At 35.4% G+C, this 22,121-nt stretch overlaps 1 protein-coding gene across 4 annotated transcripts in view; it reads right to left on the minus strand.

Moving 5' to 3' along the window:
* The window catches only part of SLC25A40 (solute carrier family 25 member 40), a 65,038-nt gene that overhangs the window by 15,237 nt on the left and 27,680 nt on the right, over window positions 1-22,121 (minus strand). For all 4 annotated transcript variants that reach the window (XR_013335754.1, XM_077766822.1, XM_077766821.1 and 1 more), the window contains exons 6-10: window positions 18,288-18,355; window positions 15,505-15,629; window positions 14,516-14,689; window positions 7,032-7,141; window positions 4,812-4,893 (exon numbers count right to left, since the gene is read on the minus strand). Coding sequence is in view for 3 of the 4 variants with exons in the window: in XM_077766822.1 (XP_077622948.1) it covers window positions 4,812-4,893; window positions 7,032-7,141; window positions 14,516-14,689; window positions 15,505-15,629; window positions 18,288-18,355 (559 nt within the window). In the remaining variant the exon portion in view is untranslated. The remainder of the gene's footprint in view (window positions 1-4,811; window positions 4,894-7,031; window positions 7,142-14,515; window positions 14,690-15,504; window positions 15,630-18,287; window positions 18,356-22,121) is intronic.

Genomic DNA, 22,121 nt, shown 5'->3' on the forward strand with positions numbered 1-22,121 from the left:
TCTAATACACATGACACACATCAAGTGTTTATGGTCTTTGGGGATGTGGGGTGTATAATTTCATTATAATAAGAATTTATAATATAAAACATCTATTTACTTAAAATTTACCCAGTCTTAAGTTTAATAGTTGGATTCATTAAAAATAAAAATAGAAAAATGTTCTAAGTTTAAAGGTATATAGGACTGAATATAATCAAGGAGGAATATACAGATGGATTCTCCTGAACTGATTAAATTTCTTAAGCTTGGTGGTGGGTATATAAAGGAATGCTTTTTTCCATGCCTTAAAAATTTTTCATAATGAACATTTTATGAGATGTATAGAAATCTTCATGGGGTTCCCAAGCCAAACAGAAGCTCTGGTAACCATTTTTCATTATATTTTTATTGCACACATTTAAAAAACTTTTTTTCTAAGAGGTGTTGAGAAAAATAGCTTATTCTCCCTAGTGAGGTTTGGCTTTATTAAAATCTTTCAAATAGATGTGCCAGTCTTGAAATAAATTAGATCAGTCTTGTGTCCCCCAAAGGGTAGATTTACCCTTAAAAAAAAAATCTGAATTTTTAAAAAACTTGCTAGAAAACAGTATTTCAAATTGTACAGGCACCAGAAGTACAGTTACTGAAAATGCACAGACTTCACTTTGCATCTCCCAGTCTTTGTCTCTCTCATTTGCAACCAAATGTCTGAAACACTAAAAAAACTATTGTTTTAAAAACAGCAAAAATAGATTTCACTGAGGTTCAAACATACAGCTGTAAATGAGCTATTCATGTTTTACTTTACTTACCTTTATTTTACACAATGATTCTAAGCAGCTGGCTTAACCCAAAGACTACTAAGTGCAGTAAGTAAAACAAGAGGCTGCTAAGAAGCAGGTACACTACCATGAGAACACTGATAGCTGCACACTGAAGCTGTCAAAGTCTTGGTTTGAGACCAGCTGAATGAGAGGCAAACACTACTGTATTATCCTCATTAGCTGCTGAGTGCTGCATTAGACTCCACAATAATCAATGCAAACACGGACAAGTGGGTCATTAAGAAAGATTAAACTATGTATTATTAAGCAAGCCCAGGGAAAAAAGGGAAAGGGTAAGAGAGCTTTCAAAAATGGCTTTTTAGAATTTTGCCACTTAATAGAATGGGGTTTATTATCTCTCATCTCATTTATATAAATACCAGATTCTCTATGAAGATAAAAGAGGCCTTGTTATTAAGCTATATGATCAATATAAATACTATAAATATAATAACTATAGCAACCCAATAGAAAGACATTTTTTAAACCAAGAACAAAGTATTTATGAATGAAATAGAACTTTCTAAAGAAAGTCAATGACAAAAAACTTTATCCTATGAGTCAGCAAGTTCATGTCTGAATTATTCCATTTAAATTTTGAAAACAACTGGTTTAAGAAAGGAAGCCAAATAGTCTGGTATTTCTGATCTTGTAGAATTCAAGCCTCAAACTGGTCCCTGTTTAAAGAGCAGGGTGCAATAAATGCAGAAGAGAATGGACAGAAAGAGTTATCTACTGAAGGTAATCTCAGTAGAGCTCCAAGGCAATCTCCACAGTATCTCCTGCATGAAGTACCAACACTGAAGAGCTATTCCTACAGGAACAGTGTAAGGAAACACTGTTTGTTACTATGTATTTCAAGCATAGACAACAAAAAAAACTCAATTACTGACTCTCCACATTTATCAAATCCAAATACATCTTTTAGATGCAACTGAAGTCCTCAATATATTCCTTCTCGATAACGATTCTTGCTCTCTCCTTAGAGGTAACCAGTCTCTTTTTTCCTTTATCTTTCTCATGTACGTGTTTAAACCTTTACTACATCTGAACATATCCATCAATAATATACACTCTTGCTTTTTATGCTCTTGAACTTCATATAAATGCTATATGATACTGTGCATTTGTAATGTGCTTTTAGGATTATCTATGTTGGCAAGCATAGCTTACTTTATTCATTTTAATTGCTGTATGGTATTGCATTATATGAATGATCACCATTTACCCATTTCCTTGGTAGGGGCTATTTCAGTGCTTTCTAACTTTTTGGGAATAGATTCCTTCAGTGAGTATCCTTGTAAATGTGCAGACACTTCTCTAGGGCACATATCTAAGGTGGAACTGCTTCTTCAAAGAGGCTTCTTGATATTGCCAGATTATTTGCCAAACTTAAGATTCTCACCTGCCCAGCATGAGCGTGCCCATTGCTTCTATCCTCCCCAACAACCTGGTGGGGATCTGAGCTACGTTTATAAAGTTGAAACCTTAGATTAAATTTTTTTAAGTGTATTTATTGAGAGAGAGCAAGCGAGTTTGGGGGAGGGACAGAGAGGGGGGGAGAGAGAGAGAATCCCAAGCTGACTCCATACTGCAGCACAGAGCCTGATGTGGCACTTGAACTCATGAACTGTGAGATCAAGACCTGAACTGAAATCAAGAGTCAGATGCTTAACCACCACCCATGCACCCCAAACCTAAGATTAAAAAATTTTAATATAAATGATGGACTCATAAGTGAGGTAAAGTTACTTCTACTATAAAATCTGGCACTCAATACATCCTAATATGCTTCTTTTCCATTAGATTATGAGTTTTTGAGGAGTTGGACATGGCCTTGTTTGTCTATATAAACCAGCATGGTGCGCTCAATCAGTAGTTGGCTAATGGATGGGAGAAATGGTCTAAGTGCATTATAGAGATCATACTCTTGCAAGAACTCACCATCATTCCATAAGTAACACTTCTAATTTTCCTTTTTGCTTAGAGTTAATGGATTTGGTGTAGCTGAGCTACAGAGTGGAAGAACCACTTCAAACAGACCTGATTTACCTCTTTGGTGGGGATAAATAATACATAAAAATGAAAAAAAATGTGTATGTTTATATATTTATCACTGTTTATCCCTCAAATCAGAAGGCAGTTTGCAGTAGAAGCCTATTTTGCTAATAGCTGAAGCAGAGGAACAGGTAAAAGTGACCAATGATGATCATGTAAAATTAAGACCTGAGGCTTATTTAAGATTTCTCCTTTGGCATTTACTGGAGAAACAGGGGAAAAAACAGGGATAGGTAGGAGCTGAATCTAGTGAAAGATGATACTTCCCTGATGCTAGTCTCAACAAGGATGTATAATCACTATCATCTAGGGAACATTTTCAAAATACACAAGCTAGAGCCCCAGATTAGAACTATTAAAAGAGTCTACTAGAGGTGGTGCCCAGCTTCAGATGTAGTAAAAAAGCACCCCAGGTGACTCCAAAGATTATTTACCCAGAGAAGCGACTCTCAAACCTTCGTGAGCCTCAGAATCTACCTGTAGGGACTCCTATATTCTCCCTATCACCATGACCATTTCCTCATGGCCATAGTCATGAACCGCAATAAAGAGAATATTCTCACTATATTAAATACTTCAGGTGATAGAGGAAAAGAGGAATTCTGATGAGTTGGAAGGAAGAATAAAACAATAATTTCAATCAAACTCCCAAGGGAGAACAGATAGGGCACAGGCAGCTAAAAGGCTCACACCTAGGGGCAGGTGGGTGGCTTAGTCAGTTAAGCGTCTGACTTCGGCTCAGGTCAAGATCTCATGGTTCGTGAGTTTGAGCCCCGCGCTGGGCTTGGTGCTCACAGCTAGCTCCGAGCCTGGAGTCTGTTCCAGATTCTGTGTCTCCCTCTCTCTCTGACCCTCCCCTGCTCATGCGCTCTCTCTCTCTCTCTCAGAAATAAATAAAACATCTAAAAAAGTTAATTTTTTTAAAATAAATTTTTTAAAGTAATCAACTTTGATTACTTCCCAGGTTTTAGTTAGCTCCTATTATTAATGGGGACTAGGGCTTTGGAAAGTCAAGGACAGAATTGTCATCAGATTCGGTTTCAGAGTTTGGTAAACAACGTTTCCTTCAACATTATAATACCTATTTTACTTTGTATGCAAAATCTTCTGGCTGGTCAAAACTATTTATATTATTATAAGAGGCTTATCAATCGCAAGATTTACATGACATAATTTTGTAATGAGTAATTTCCAGTGGGTTTGCCACACTTTTAGTAGATAATAAATAATGAATGACAGAGGGATCTGGTAGAAGCAACTAAGAGTACACTTTTGTTCTAGAAGAAATTACAGGTTATAAACAAGTAAAAACTATCAAAAGAAGGGAAGCTAAAAAATAAGCAGAAAAAAAAATATATGTATCCTAATGAAACAAACACAACAAGAGAAAATGGGTTCCTAGTAATTTCCTACCCTTCACCCTAATTTGTCTAGATTTATTTGAAAGAATAGTTATGGGGCGCCTGGGTGGCTCAGTTGGTTAAGAGACCGACTCTTGATTTCAGCTCTGGTCATGATCTCGTGGTTCATGAGATGGAGCCCCTACACATGGTTTGTGACAGCAAGTCCCATGTCAGGCTCTGCTAGCGGGGAGCCTGCTTGGGATTCTCTCTCCCTCTCTTTGCCCCCTCCCTGGTCCTGCTCTCTCTCTTTCAAACTCTTTAAAAGAAAAAAAAAAAAAAAGAATAGTTATATAGTATATTGTCTTCTATATAGCAGGTATGAGACTTAACTGACGGCATACAAAATAGATTTTTAAATTTCTTACATTCTGGAGAGGATTGAGAGTATTTTTTTCTGGGCATTCCATTCTAACAGTATACTACAGTTTCAGTAAAACCAGCAAAGGAAAAAAAAATCTTATTTTCCTTATTTTCTTTCTACCTCAAAAGAAAAACAAAAAACATTCATGGCATCCTGAAAATGTTTTAACTTAATTAAACTTACTTTTATGACATTCATATATCCAAAGTTGTGTCTGCTTTTGTGTTTTTACCACATCAAATGGCAAAGTTGCGACAGCTGCAAACTATCACAAAAAATTGATTAATTTAAATATACATTTAAATTTTCTCTAAATGTTTTTACATAAATCTACGTAGCAAATTACTTCAGGATAATAGTGGAAATTTTAACTAGACTGAAACTTAAAATGAAAGCGTTATCTATTCAAAGAGAACTTGTTATTAAAGGGAAAAATAACACGTCCTTTATATTTCTCCCAAAATTCAGAAGTAAATAGTCTCAAAAAAGCTCCGCTGTTTTCTTGAGGTCACACAACTACCAGTGATAGAATTATAATTAGAACCAGACAGACCACTCACTCCAAAACCAGTATATTCACAATTTCTGTAGGTCCTATTATTCCTTTACTATACATGAAGGTAGTAGAGGGAGAGAAAATCCCAATGCAGTATTTTAAAACAGAAATTCTCAATTATCTAGTAAGCATTTAAAAATTCCAATAAATATTTTAAAAATAGAATAAAAAATTTACATGAATAAACCTTTGTGAATTTCAACATATTTACCAAATATAGCTATATTAGTTCACAAAACACACTTTTAAAAACGTCTCAAAGTGAATCATAATTATTTTCAAAATGACCTAATCAAGCAAGGAGTTTTTTATAAGAGTAATTAAATTCCTTTAAGAATGTGTCATAATATTTGACATAATAGCCATGCAAAATAAAAATTTTTTCCTTTCTTCCCAATTCACAGTTGACAATAGGCTCCCAAAAAGTTCCTGGAAATCACTGACATTTTATTTCACCGTAACAGTGTTGTTTTATATTTCTGAACTAAAATCAAAGAAATAAGGTAAGTGAAAATCAATTATTACTTCTTCCTCTCTACAATCTAGCATGTAGTAGCAAAAGGTAGCAACAATGTTATAGAAGTCTTTGTTTGACACCTTCTAAAATGATGTGTCTTAGGTTGTTCTGTTTCCTGACAGAAAGTCTGAACATAATCATGTGCTTTTTCTGTTACAGAAGCAAATTTTTATTTGAAAACAGTCAAAGGGCAGCAATATTTTCTAGTAAAATAGGGAATTTTTCTTCATATTTTTGGAAAGCTGGTATAAAATCCTGGAGCCTGATTCAGCTTTTTAAAAAATGACATTAAGCGTTCATTTTAAGTACAAAATTGGTTTTGTGATTCATCTGTTATAAATTTTATATATAACAGTACTTGTTTGTCTTCATTCATGCTGGATTAAAATATAATGAAAATACAATTAAGTTACATTTATTCACCTCAAAAATAAGGATAATGAAAGACCTTGCTGCTTTTTAACTACTTAAATTACTCAAAAAGTCAACAGGCAACTCACAGGGTTAATCTGACAGAGCTCAGACCTGGAAACACTCATATCTAAGTTTTGAACTAAATCACAGTGGCTTCCTTATCCTCAAGTTTTCCAGTACAATTATTCCAGTATTTTTCTGCAGATCTCCATCCCTTCACTATACTCTTTCAATCTTATTTTCATTTGGTTCCAAAAGGTCAACATCTCATTCTAGGCCATTAAAAATCCATTTTGTAAGTATCTGGGGATAAGAAAATTCTGTGGCCAAAATCATGGTGATATGAAATCTGTATAAAAGATCACTATACAACTTTATATTATGTGGAGGAGTTGGAAAAAGTGAACTCTCTACTACCTAAAAAAGGACATCTGAGATTCCTACCTTCTGATTGTAACTTCTGTTAAAATTCCTTCAAGAAATGCTAAGCCAAACGTTTCCAAGGAAATAGGAATTAGCTCAGAGGATGAAATTACTTCTATTCAATCTGATTATACATATGAAATGACACTTCATGAAGTATTACCTAATCAGATCTACTGGCATTTAATTTAATGAACAAATGGGCAAATATTTGGTAAATAATAAAGCACTATTATCATAACTGTAATGATCTAAGAAATCCAAAAATTTTTCAGAAAAATGTATTTGTGATATAATAAAATCATAGACACAAAGTGCATTTAAAAGTATTTAATGGTTAATAAATTATTTCCTTAAAAGGGGATAGTCAATACTTAAAGCAGTGCAGCCCCAAGGTGATATCTCAATAGACAGGAAATGCTATATAATTTCTGTTTTAATAAGACAACTATTGTTATTCTGGAAAATGAACAACAAAAGAATATAAACTTACAGAACCAGACAATGCCCCTGAAGTAAAGTGGATCATAAATGTTGGTTCATATAAACCAGATTTTGCACACAGCCACTTCTTTAAAACTTCATAGTTATACCAGTACAGTGCTATAAAAACAGAGAATGAAATAAACACAGAATTTAGAAGTAAAATGTGAACTTTAAATATTTATAAATACATATCTTAAAGGAAAGGAGGAAAGCTAACTTTGACACACCCTACTTTCTGCTTGGACACATACTAGATGAGATTGAAAAAGAAAGGGGAAAAAAAATAAGGGAATGAAATTCTCAGAAATATTCTAACAGTCCTATAAACAAAAAGAAACCCAGTAAAGTCCAGTAAAGTAGGACTTTAATTCTAAAACCTGACGATAGAAGGAAAATTACAGTTCAATTTCTTTCATTAACAAAGGTATAAAAATTCTTAAAAAAAAAAAAAAAAAGCAACAGAAGCCAGAGTATTTCATAAAAGATCATACACTATGACTAAACTGGGTTTTACTAAGAGGAAGGCAAAGGCAGTAAATACAGCAAATAATGCCAAAAACTGCCTTCAAAGGACCATGGAATCCTCTAAAACTGACGTAAAAGCATTTCATAAAATTTAACACATTTTCATTTAAAGCAAAGCAATTTCAACATTAAAAATTCAGGCAACAACAGATGTTGGTGAGGATGCGGAGAAAGGATCTCTTTTGCACTGCTGGTGGGTATGCAAACTGGTGTAGCCACTCTGGAAAACAGTATGGAGGTTCCTCNCAAAAGAATGAAATCTTCTCATTTGCAACTATGTGGATGGAACTAGGTAGAGGGTATTATACTAAGTGAAATTAGAGAAAGACAAATACCATATGACTTCACTCATATGAGGACTTTAAGATACAAAGTAGATGAACATAAGGGAAGGGAAGCAAAAATAATATAAAAGCAGGGAGGGGGGCAAAACATAAGAGACTCTTAAATATGGAGAACAAACAGAAGGTTATTGGAGGGATTGTGGGAGGGGGGATGGGCTAAAAGGGTAAGGGGCTTTAAGGAATCTACTCCTGAATTTACTGTTGCGCTATATGCTAATTAACTTGGATGTAAATTTAAAAAATAAAAGTAATACCAAAAATAAATAAATTAAATAAAACATAAAGCAATTTCTTGAAAACCTGGGATAAAAGAGAATTTCTTCAACTAGAAAAAGGATATGCATCAAGAACAATAGCACAAGTAATTAATGGTGAAAAAACAAAAGTATTTCCTTTAGAATGAGAAAAAAATGATAGAAATGCGACATTATCATTGCTATTCTTCAAAACTGTTTTATGGAGCATAGTAAGACAGAAAAAATAAAAGCTCTAATGATTAAAAATGAACAAAGTAGTTATAATTACATATTAATGTTTACATAGAAAATCCAAAATCCAAATAAAAATTATTAATAGAATTTTAAAAGTAGCTGAATATTAAACACAATCTAACAGACAAAAATTAATTATAACACTGCTCCAGCCTAAGATTTGGAATTTTTATTTTAACAGAGTGTATAAAATAACTGCCATGAGGAGTTAAGATAGCAGAAGACTGCAGTTAAGAAGAGTTAAGAAGGACCCCATGCTTGCCTCATCCCTCAAACACACGCAGATAAATATTAAATCATTCTCAACATACAGGAAATTGATCTGAGGACTGAGAAAATAAACTGCACATCTAGAGGAGGGGAGGAGATGGAGAGATGTGATTTTGGGGGGAAAGACTCACTAGTGCTGTGGAAGGCAGGGTCCCTGATCAGGGAGAGAGGGAGGAGAGACAGGAAAGGAGGAAGGGAGGGAAAGAAAAATACTGGATTACAAATGTAGAAACAGGGAACTCAGTGACACCATAAAACATGGTAACATTCCTATCATAGGAGTCCCAGAAGAAGAGAGGGAAAAGGAGGCAGAAGGTTGATGTGAGCAAATTATAGATGAAAACTTCTTAATCTGGGGAAGGAGACAGACATCCAAATCTTGGAGGCACAGAGACCTCGCATCAAAATCAATAAAAGCAGGCCAACACCAAGACATATTGTTGTAAAATTTGCAAAACAGAAAGATATGGAAAGAATCCTGAAAGCAAGAAGGGAAAAAAAAACCAAACCATAACTTACAAGGAAAGACAAGGTTCGAAGCAGATCTCTCCACAGAAACTTGGTGAGCCTGAAGGGGTGGCATAATGTATTTATTTAACGTGCTGAATGGGGGAAATATGCAGCCAAAAATACCATATCCAGCAAGACTGTCATTCAGAATAGAAGGAGAGATAAAGAATTTCCCAGAGGGGTCCCTTGGGGGGTTCAGTTGAACTACTGACTTCGGCTCAGGTCATGATCTTTCGATTTATAAGTTCAAGCCCTGCATCAGGCTCTGTCCTGACAGCTTGGAGCCTGGAGCCTGCTTCAGATTCTGTGTCTCACTCTCTGTCCCTCCCCTGCTCACATTCTCTCTGTCTCTAATAAACAAATATTCATTAAAATTTTTAAAGAAAGTTTCCCAGAAAGACAAACTAAATGAATTCATGACCATTCCTAAAATACCCCTGCAAGAAATATTAAAGGGGACTTTTTGAGTGGGAAAAAAAAGACCAAAAGCCACAAAGACAGAAATAATGACAAAACAAATAATAAAATGGTACTAAATTCATATCTATCAATAATTACTCTGAATGTAAATGGACTAAATGCTCTAACCAAAAGACACAGGGTGTCAGAATGGATTACCAAAACAAAGCCCATCTATATGCTGGCTAAAAGAGATTCATTTTAGACATAAAGACATCTGCAGATTGAAAGTGAGGGATGGAAAACCATTTATCATGCTAAAGGACATCAAAATAAAGCTGGAATAGCCAAACCTGTATCTGACAAACTAGATTTTAAACCAAAGACTGTAACAAGAGATGAAGAAGGGAATTATATCATAATAAAGGGGTCTAACAAGATGATCTAACAATTGTAAATATTTATTCCCCCAACTTGAAACACCTAAATATTTAAGTGGGACTTTAACATCCCACTTACTGCAATGGACAGATCATCTAAGCAGAAACTCAACAAGGAAACAATAGCTTTGAATAACACATTGGACCAGAGGGACTTAACAGATATATTTAGAACATTTCATCCTAAAGCAGCAGAATACACATATTTTTGAGTACACATGGAATAGTCTCCAAAACAGATCACATACTTGGTCACAAATCAGGCCTAAGGAAGTACAAAAAGATTGGTATCATATTATACATTTTTTCTGCCTGCATTGCTATGAAATTTGAAGTCAATCAAAAGAAAAAAATTTGCAAAGACTATAGATACATGTAGGTTAAAGAACATCCTAGTAAAGAATCAATGTGTTCACCAGGAAATTAAAGAAGAAATTAAAAAAAGACATGGAAGCCAATAAAAATGGAAACATGACAGTCTCAAACCTTTGGAATGCAGCAAAGGTGGTCTTTCGAGGGAAGTATATAGCAATCCAGGCCTTTCTAAAGAAGAGAAGTCTCAAATACACAACTTAACTTTACACCTAAAGGAGCCGGAAAAGGAACAGCAACTAAAGCTTAAAGCCAGCTGAAGAAGGGAAATAATAAAGATTAGAGCAGAACTAAATGATATAGAAACAAAGAAACAAAAACAAAACAGTAAAACTAATCAATGAAACTGGGATCTTGTTCTTTCAAAGAATTAACAAAATTGATAATCCTCTAGGCAGACTTATGAAAAAGAAGACCAAAGGACCCAAGTAAATAAAAACCATGAATGAAAGAGCAGAGATCACAACCAACACCACAGAAATACAACTGTAAGAGATTATGAAAAATTATAAATTTATAAAATATTATAGAGCTGTAGTCATGAAAACAGTATGGTACTGGCACAAAAACAAACACACAGATAAGTGGAATAGATCAGAAAGCCTAGAAATGGACCCACAACTACATGGTCAACTAATTTTCAACTAAGCAGGAAAGAATATCCAAAGATATTCTCTTTGGACAGTCAAAAGACAGTCTCTTCAACAAATGGTGCTGGGAAAACTGGACAGTGACATGCAAAAGAATGAAATGTACAACTTTTTTATACCATACACAAAAATAAATTCAAAATGAATGAAAGACCTAAATATGAGACCTGAAACCATCAAAATGCTAAACGAAAACACAGGTTGCAACCTCTTTCATCTTCACTATAGGAACTTCTCACTAGACACATCTCTGGAGGCAAAGGAAACAAAAAAACAAACATCAACTCTTGGGACTTCATCAAGAGAAAAAGCTTTCGCACAGTGAAGGAAACAATCAACAAAACTAAAAGACAGCCTATGGAATGGGAGAAGATATTTGCAAATGACATTATCAGATAAATGGTTAGTATCCAAAATCTATAAAGAACTTATCAAATCCAATACCCCAAAACCAAATAATCCAGTTAGGAAATGGGCAGAAGACTTGAATAGACCTTTTTCCAAAGAAGACATCCAGGTGGCTAACATGCATATGAAAAGATGATCAACATCACTCATCATCAGGGAAATACAAATTAAAACCATGATGAGATACCACTTCATACCCGTCAGAATGACTAAATTTGACAATATAGGAAACCAAAGATGTTGGGAAGAATGTGGAAATAGGGGAACCCTCTTGAACTGTAGATGGGAATGGAAACTCATGTAGCCACTCTGGAAAACAGTGTGGAGGTTCCTCAAAAAATTAAAAATAGAATTACCCTACAACCCAGCAATTACACTACTAGTATCTAAAGGATACGAAAATGCTGATTCAAAGGGGCATATGCATCTCAATGTTTATAGCAGTGCTATCAACAATAGCCCAACTATGGAAAGAGCCCAAACATCCATCGATTAGATGAATGGATAAAGAAGAGGTAGTTCATGTACCCAATGGATATTACTCGATGATAAAAAAAAGAATGAAATCTTGCCATTTTCAACAATGTGGATAAAACTAGAGTGTATTATTAAAAGGGAAAAAAGTCAGAGAAAGACAAATACTCATTACATATCACACATATGTGGAATTTAAGAAACAGAACAGACAAACACAGAAGGGGAAAAAAAGAGCGGGAAGTGAACCATGAGACTCTAGAGAGAACAAACAGGATTGCTGGAGGGGAGGTAGGCAGGAGATGGGCTAAATAGGTGATGGGCATTAAGGAGGGCACTTGTTGGGATGAGCACTGGGTTTTACATGTAAATGATCATTCATTAAATGCTCCTGAAAGCAATAGTCACTGTATGTTAACTAACTCGAATTTAAATAAAAAATTAAAAAAATTAAAAAGCTATCAAAGTTGGAGGTATGTGTACCAATAAAAATACCTTAAAAAAAGTTGTACATGATATTTATTAAGAAAATTTTAAAACTCTACTAAAACACTTTATATAACTAAAAGTTATATAACAGAGATAGAGGACATTTCTGGGGGGGGCGGGGAATAAGGTAACATCAAAACTTTTAATAATGCACTAGTAATTTAGACAACATTGAAGTATTAGCATAGGGTCAGGCAAATTGGCAGTGGAACAGATCCATGCATATATGAAACTTTAATATGATAGGTTATACTGCAAACCCCTGGAGCATGTATGGTTATTCAATAAATGATGCTGGGATAACTATCCATCCATATGAAGGAGAAAGAGAGTTGAATACTTACCTCAGTTATTAATCACAAATCAATTACGGATAAATGAATGGCCAATGAAACAGTGCCCAACTTCATCAATAATCAGGCAAATATTAAATTAAAATTAGATACCACTCTAACTTACTAGGTGAACAAAAATTATGAACTTTGACATTAAAAGTGCTGGTGAGGGAGTGAAATGAACAGAAAGCTAGTGGGTGTACGGATCTACACAATCATTTTAAAAAAGAATTTGAGGGGCACCTGGCTGGCTCTATCTACTCAGTAGAGTATGGAACTCATGATGTCAGGGTCATGAGTTCAAGCCCCACATTGGGTGTGAAGCCTAATTTAAAAAAAAAAAGAATTTAAATAATTAAAATGTATATTCATATGAACTAGCAAATCCAATACTAGACAAATTCTTTTTCAAATTCTTCTGTTAAACATGTTCACAACAGTACTTAACTGTTTACTCATAAAGAAGAGTAAAAATGAAAAAAACAGTTATATATAAAGACAAAAATAAATCAACATTTTTAAGTAAAATGAGCTTTTAAAGCTCAAAAAGGGGCTCCTGGGTGGCTCGGTTGGGTGTCCTACTTTGGCTTAGGTCATGATCTTGCAGTTTATGGGTTCGAGCCCCAAGTTGGGCTCCGTGTTGACAGCTTGGAGCCTGCAGCCTGCTTCAGATTCTTGCGTCTCCCTCTCTGCCCCTTCCCAATTCGTGCTCTCTCTCACTCTCAAAAATAAACATTTCTTTTTAAAAAAAGCTCAAAAATAGTCAAAACTAAATAACATACTGTTTCGAAATAAAACATGTCATGTAACTTTTTAAAAAATCAAATGAATGCTAAAAAAAAATTCAGTATAGCAGTGACCACTGGATGTGGCAGTCGAGGTGAATATGTCATGATCTGAAAAACTGAAGTGTTCTAGTTCAGAGATTGAACTGGTGACTTCACATGTGTTCATTTTATTAATATACTACATAATTTATACTGTTACTTTCTACTTGTCAAATATTATGCTAAAAAAATAAAGGAAAAATAATTGGCCTACAAATTTATATTTCTAAATAGGACTGAATACAGAAGGTTGATGAAAAATACTAACGGAAAGGGTAAGATGCATGTGAATGAGAACCCAAGAAAAAGATTAACTCAAAGGGAAAAAGAAAGAGGAACTTTAATAAAAAGGGTTCTCAATAATTATTTCTCTCAGATCTTAAATGGAAACTTCTGTGATTCACAGAAGAAATATTATTTGCATATAAGTTGCATATTGTGTAAGTTATTTGTTAGTTTTACACTTCTTTTGATGACTTTCTCTTTCTTCATAATTCAATAATTAACACAATCGTCTATCTGATTTACAATATTGTTTTACAGGATACTCAATTAAAGGGAAAGATTTTTATCTGTAATAACTGAAAAAGCTGGAGTCAATAAAATTTACAGGTGCTCTTAAATGTATTTTATATTTTTATTTGTATTAATTTATTTATGTTACTAATTATGTCATTTGGAATACTGTCAAAGATAATTTGTATTAATTAATATGAGCACACACCAATTAATGTCTTTTAAAAAATTAAAAAGAAAAAAAGAAAATCAGGCTTGAATTAGATAGAAACTATTCATTCAATAAAAACTCACAAAGATCTGGGAGGCCAATGCCGAACTAGGAATTTGTGGTCACTAAAGAAGATAACTTACTGTTAGCCTTAAAGGGTTTAAAATTCAGTTAATTTAAAAGTGATATATTCATCAGACAACGCTACCTAAAATTTAGCAGATACCTACCTGAGAATGGTACATCTCTAAGAACAGTTGGAGCCCATCCCCTCCAAAGGGAAATCCAACCATCTTCAGACACTTTCTTGCTGATAAATCGATGCAATTCTTTGTAAGAAAACTTCTTAGATTGCATGTTGGTTCTAATCAATTCTAATGGACTTATCACAGTTACTGCACCAACTAATATAAACAAGTAAATATAAGAAAATAAAAACAAAGCCATGTACACAATGCAAACACACATGCAAAAATATTTCATGCATTATATAAAAATAACTTTTATTTGAAATGTCTGCAAACCTTAAAATCAAATATCTAATGATGCCAACATATTGGCGCACATTCTTTTTCCTTGTATTTCTTAAAAGTCTGGTTTCATATAACTTACTCTTTCTGGTTTCAACTCTTTTTCTTTTTTTTTTTAAAGAGTTTATTTTTTTTTTAGTATTTTCTAGTTTCCACATCCAATGTAGGGCTCAAACTCTCAACCCGGAGATCATGAGTCATGTGCTCCACCCATTGAGCAAAGCCATGTGCGCCTGGCTTCAACTCTTTTAAGAACAGTTCCAGAAATATTATACATCAATTAAAGTATAAAACCTCACTTTCACAGCATGGAGAAAAATATCCTTATTCACAGAGGCAAATTTCTTTCTGAATAAACTAAATCCCAGAGTCTATTAAGAAAAATGATTCAGGACTCGGGCATCAGTTTGGTATAAACCTGACATCAATCTGACATCTGATATCACTCTAAAGTCTAAAGTCTAAACTCTGACCGAGATTCAACAGGGATGGGTTGATCCCCTCTTATCCTATAGCAATCACCATACTAAGCCTCACAGAATATAGATACTAACAAATCAGTACAAATTACAACACAAAATATATCTTACCAATACTCTGTACTTTATGCAACATTATCTATGACTGTCAAGGTTTTAAAATAAGCTTTAAACAGAAATCAAAATGAAAATACAATGTTTATTACTTACATCTGGCAACAATTCCAGCAACAATTGGTATATGACTTTCATTTTCTCCTAATTTTGATTTCAGAAAATCAGATAATTGATCATAGCAGGTAAAATAAATGACCGTGGCAGGAACTGCCATCACTCTGTTAGAAACACACAAAAAGATTTGTACAAAATTATCAAAAGGCTTAAATGTATTCTTAAGTTATTATTAAATATAAGCTAAAATCCTTATATTGTGTATAAGCTGAAAATCACAATGAATCAGTACAAATGATCAACTTTTCTTTTAAAATTATTGTGTTTAAGGGCGCCTGGGTGGCTTAGTCGGTTAAGCGTCCGACTTTCGCTTAGGTCATGATCTCGCGGTTCGTGGGTTCGAGCCCCGCGTTGGGCTCTGTGCTGACTGCCAGCTCAGAGCCTGGAGCCTGTTTCAGAGTCTGTGACTCCCTCTCTCTCTGACCCTCCCCTATTCACGCTGTCTCTCTCTCTCTCTCTCCTAGAAATAAATTTAAATAAACAAATAAATAAAAATAAGATTATCGTGTTTAAATTAGTAGGCAACAAAACGATATACAGTAGGTATCTGCCATACAGAAGTTTGGGTTCTAGTTGTGAAGGTAAGTTACAGAGCACATGGTCAGGTTATAAATAGGAAAAGACTAATGAGGACACTCCTCTACCTCCTTGACTTGTTCTATTGTTTCTGGTCTCCCAAAATCTTCCTCCTAACTACATTTACTATAACGTGAAACCCCTGAAGTAAAAAATACGAGAGCATTTATAAGATACTTTTGAACTACGGGCCATATGTCATACCTGATTATAACTAGAAATAAATTACAATTAATGTTTGGAGGAAATTCTAATGACATATCTTTCAAATGAAATTATCAAAAGGGAATTATTAATAAAATTAAACACAAAGTTAGGGCACCTGGGTGGCTCAGTAGGTTAAGCATCCAAGTCTTGATTTTGGTCATGGTCTCAAGGATTCGTGAGATTGAGCCCTGAGTTGGACTCTGCACGGACAGCATGGAGCCTGCTTGGGATTCTCATTCTCATTCTCACATTCTCACTCTGTCATTCTCATTCTCTCATCCTCATTCTCATTTTCTCTCTCTCTCTCTCTCTCCCTCCCTCCATCTTTGTCTGCCCCTCCCCGACTCTCTGAAAATAAATAAATACATAAAAATTAAATGCAAAATTGCAGGCACTCTCTTTTTATACATATTAATACAAGAAACCAATTTAAGTTTATGGTCTAACTAAGGGACACATTCACAGACCATATTTGAAATGTCTAATGTTCCATAGTGAAATTTGGTGATGACAGTTTAGAAAAAGAACTGACTGTTGGTTCTGGATCAGCCACTGACTTTAGAACTTTAGGCACTGCTTAAAATATATGCCTCAAAGTTGACTAATTCGCTCCTTGAAAAGATATATTGAAAAGAAATGAGATGGGGAGCCTGGGTGGCTCAGTCTTTTAAGCAGCCCACTTAAGCTCAGGTCATGATCTCGCAGTTCATGGGTTCGAGCCCCACACCAGGCACTGTGCTGACAGCTCAGAGCCTGGGGCCTGCTTTTGATTCTGTGTCTCCCTCTCTCTGGCCCCTTACCGACTCATGCTCTGTCACTCTCTCAAAAATAAATGTTTAAATAAAACATTTAAAAAATTTTTTAAAAAAAGAAATGAGACAAAGAAAAGTATTAATTGAGACTTTTACATTTAGTTTTACTAGTTTACCATTAAAAAAAATTTTTTTAATGTTTATTTTTGATAGAGCGAGCTTGAGCAGGGGAGGGGCAGAGAGAGAGGGAGACACAGAATCCGAAGCAGGCTCCAGGCTCCGAGCTGTCAGCACAGAGCCCGATGCGGGACTTGAACCCACAACCGTGAGATCATGATCTGAGCAGAAGTTGGACGCTCAACCGACTGAGCCACCCAGGCGCCCCTCACGTTAACTCATATAATAGCTAGTTAGTAGAGAATTAAAATTATCCAGGAAAGAGAAAGTTACATATCACAGTATCTCTTATTATGTTAGCAAAATAAACAAAAAATCAAATAACACTAAATTCTTCATTTCAAAAATGAAAACAAAATTATGCACCAAAGACTTAACACAGCAGGCCTGGTTGTTCAAATCTTCTTTATCTTCAGGGGGATCTTTTTGCATGCCTGACTTCTGGCCAGTTCTAAGGAATTTAGCCCTTGGAATAATCAATCCCTACAATAAGGTTTCTTTGGTATGTTTGGAGCACAAAGTCAACTAGTCTAGGTTGATTTGTGCAAATGATGTGATTCTGGTAAATAACTGCCTTCTTCTGAGGGGTCTGGAGTTTTGGCAATCACTGCTGGTCATAAAGCAAGGTCATCAATCCTAATATAAGCCTCAGACTCGGCCATTCAAATGGATTTTAAGGTAGCAACACTTCGCACATGCTGCAGCAGTTCAGTGCTGGAAGAACAAGCACGTCCTGTGGGAGGTCACCAGGAAGGGCCCTGGAAGCCTGTGCCTGCCTGGTCAACTACCATTGTGCCTTTCCCTTACTGATTCTGCTCTGTTTCCTTTTGCTGCAGTAAATCATAGACATGAATATAACCTTTAGGTCCTGTGAGTCCTTCTAACAAATCCTCAAATGTGTCGGTGGTTGTGAGACTCACAAAACAAGGTTTTAGAAAATGAAAAAATCCTATAATTAAAAATGCACAATTTTATACAACCACGTTGACTATAAGGCAAAATAAAACAGCAACCACCATTTAGTGAGAAAAATAATAAATTTTAACTTACAAAGTAGGGGGAAGGCCACTCCACAGGGATTTAATGCCTTCATTTCGAATGATTTTCAAAAAGGCATCCTAAAATGATAATAGAAAAAGTGTCAAAATAAATCCCTGAACCTGATATACAAACTTTTTGATAAACGATTGGTACACTAATTCTTTTAAGCATTTATGTCCAAAATATGAGTTTCTCAGATTTATGTTATAACCTTTCTTTTAAAACTTCCAAACACAAGTAAAACATTTCTGAATGAATGCTTTCTGCTAAGCAAAATAAAAACTATGTCACTATCAGAACAACATACCAAAATCTATGTAGCAAACCTAACAGAACTAAAAGGGAAAACAAATTGTCAATCATAATTGAAGATTTTTATATCCTCTCTCAGTGACTGACAGTAATTAAAGAAAAAAATTAGTAATCATTTAGAAGATCTAAATGAAACATTAACCATCCTGACCTAATAGTTTATAGGACATTATGCCCAACATTCCAGAATATAGATTTCAAAGTGTATATAAAGGGGTGCGTGGGTGACTCAGTCAATTGAATATCCTGAATCTTGATTTTGGCTCAGTTATGATGGAGTCCAGCTTAAGATTCTCTTTCTCTCCCCTGACCTTCTTTCCCACTTGTGTGCTCTCTCTCTTTCTAAAATAAATCAATAGATAGATGGAGAGATAAAGTGTGCATAAAATATTCAACAAGACAGATCATATGTAGGGCCATTAAGCAAGACTCAATAAATTTCAAAAATGTAAGAATTTACAGAGTATATTCCTTTAATCACACTAGAATTAAAGTAGAAATCAGGAACAAGAGGATATCGAGAAAATATCCAATTATTAAGAAATTAAAATACTACACTTCTAAACCCATGGCAAAAAAAAAAAAAAGAAATTACAAGGGAAATCAAAAAATATTTCAACGGATAATAAAAACAGAACATCACAATTGTGGGAAACATCAAATTTGTAGTGCTCTGAAGGACGTAGTTGCCACTAATGTCCTCACAACAAGAAAAAAGCTGTACAAACTGAAAAATAAACAACTTGTTTTAGATTTAGAAATGTAACCAGTTTTTGAAATATATCCCAAACTTGTATTCTCCTTAACAAAGCTGAGAGAAGCTATTTTATCAGACCCTAAACTACTGCAGTTTTGCCAAAATCTAACCAGCCTGGTCCAGTGGAAATGCCCAATTCATGCTCCGTAAGAGTAAGAGCTAGGACTATAGAATGTTTCTCTTCCGACATACCTTACCACCCACCCCATCAACAGGGCTCCTGTAAAACAACAGAGGATCACAGCTGAAAGAACCACAAACCTCAGACCCAATTTGAGCAGTCTCTAGGAAAACTCAAAGATGATAACAAGCAAGACAAAAAATAGGACACTAGAGGGAACTTTATTCTCTCAGAACACAGCTATAAAACAGGCAGTAAACACAGCCTAACTTCTAATCAGATAGACATTATCACCTGACAGTAAGGCTGTATTCACCTCAGGTTTTTTAACCCAATACAACATGTCTGGCTTTCAACAAAAAAATTACAAAGCACAGTGAAAGGCAAAAAACAGTCTGAAGGGGCTGAAGTCACCGGTTGGCTCAGTAGGTTAAGCGTCTGACTTCAGCTCAGCTCATGATCTCATGGTTTGTGAGTTCGAACCCTGCATCAGGCTCTGTGCTGATAACTTGGAGCCTAGAGCCTGCTTCAGACTCTCTCTCTCTCTCTCTCTCTCTGCCCTTCCTCACTTTGTCTTTCTTTCTCAATCTCTCTATCTCAAAAATAGATAAAACATTAAAAAAAACACAGTCTGAAGAGACAAAGCAATCATCAGAACCGGACTCCTATATGACAGAGATTCTAGAATTATTAGACTGAGACTCTGAAATAACTAAGATGATGGGCACCTGGGTGATTCAGTCAGCTAAGTGTCCAACTTTGGCTCAGGTCATGATCTCATGGTTTGTGGGCTTGAACCCTGCATTGGGGCTCTCTGCTGACAGCTCAGAGCCTGGAACCTGCTTTGTTTCCCTCTCTCTCTGCCCCTCTCCTGCTCTCCCTCTAAAATAAACATTTAAAAAAATTAAAAATAACTAAGGTGAATATGCCAAGTGTTCTAATGGTATTGTCAGAGGAGCAGAGGAGGAAAACGAGGAGTTAGGGTTTTCCAGTTACCAAAGAGTAATGAGATTGCCCCACTCATTTAAGGGAAGCCAGGACTCCCTCTTTGCTGCCTTAGTCTGTATGAGCTGCTATAAGCAAGTATCTTATAAACAAAAGAAATTTATTTCCCACATTTCTGGGGGCTGGAAGTCCCAGATCAGGGTGCCAGCAAGGTCACAGGGCCCTCTTCCAGGTCTCTGATTTCTCACTGTATCTGCACATAGTGGAAGGATAGGGAGCTCTGGGGTCTCTTTTCTAAGGACATTAATTACTTAGATGTCTTCCCTCATGACCTAATCACCTCTCAAAGGCTACACCTCTCAAAGGCTACACGTCTACACATTAGGCACTAAGATTTCAATATATGAATTGTGGGGGGACATAAACATTCAGATCATATCACCTGTCCAACAGTAAAGTTCTCCATAACATGGTATGTCCATGGAGGCTAAGTGAGGAACGGGAACTTCTAGCTACACTCAGCAGTAACAAGGTGACATCCTTCTCTCTCTGAATTAACAGTGTCAAAAAAGCCAGTTTGGTTTCATTAAAAAAAGGTCACATGTCATTCTAAGAACCAGGAAGATGTCAAACTGAATGAAAAATAAACAAAGGGCAACACTGAGACAAGAATATTAAAATTAATCTGACTTAGATTTTAAAGCAGTCAACAGAAATCACTGAATGATCATTTATGAACACATCCAAACAATTAGGAAGGCTCAGCAAATAAATATACACCCAACACCCCTATAGAGACAGAATTCTAAAAAATGTTCAAGTAACACATAGAGGGGCAGGAAAAATCAAATGGTAACAGAACAGAGAGAAAGCAAAAAAGGAAATGGTAGGCTGTTAACAATGAGACAACAGGCCCAAAATGGAAACACTTATGTTCACCCCATATCAGCACACCAACATAGCCAACATAGTACCTAACTGCAGTTTCAGCCTCTCCCAAGAACATGACCCTTAACCAGTCAATCTGTAATTAAGAGGTTAGCACTAGTGACATAATTTGCCAGACAGACCCCCACCTTCCCTCAGAGGAAGGTGACCTTGCCTGTAACAATACACTCTTGGTTACAAGAACTTCCTACCCCCATCTTCTGCCTATAAAAGTCTTCTGTTGGGGCACATGGGTGGCTCAGTCAGTTGAGCGTCTGACTTCGGCTCAGGTCATGATCTCACTCATGGGTTCGAGCCCCGCATCAGGCTCTGTACTGGCAGCTCAGAGCCTGGAGCCTGCTTCGGATTCTGTGTCTTCCTCTCTCTCTACCTCTCCCCTGCTCATGCTCTGTCTCTGTCTCTCTCTCAAAATAAATAAACGTTAAAACTTTTTTTGGAAAAAAAAAAAAAAAAGTCTTCTGTTTGGTGTAGGTCCTCAGAGCTCCTTTCTACTTGCTAGATGTAGTGCTGACCAAATCATGAATTATTGAAATAAAGCCAATGAAATCTTCAAATTTAGTCAGCTGAATTTTGCTTTTTAACAAGGATTAAATTCTAACATATCTGTAACTCTATTAAATATCAATAGTCTAAATATATCAACTAAAAGATAAAAACCGACAGAGTAGTTCAAAAAACATGACTCAATTACACTATTATGGGGAACAAAATCTGCCACCACAAAATGTGACTCTTTGGCATGTAGATTATTTTAGGCTGA

Source organism: Crocuta crocuta, unplaced genomic scaffold, assembly GCF_008692635.1.
Source record: "Crocuta crocuta isolate KB4526 unplaced genomic scaffold, BGI_CrCroc_1.0 scaffold165, whole genome shotgun sequence".
NCBI lineage: Eukaryota > Metazoa > Chordata > Mammalia > Carnivora > Hyaenidae > Crocuta > Crocuta crocuta.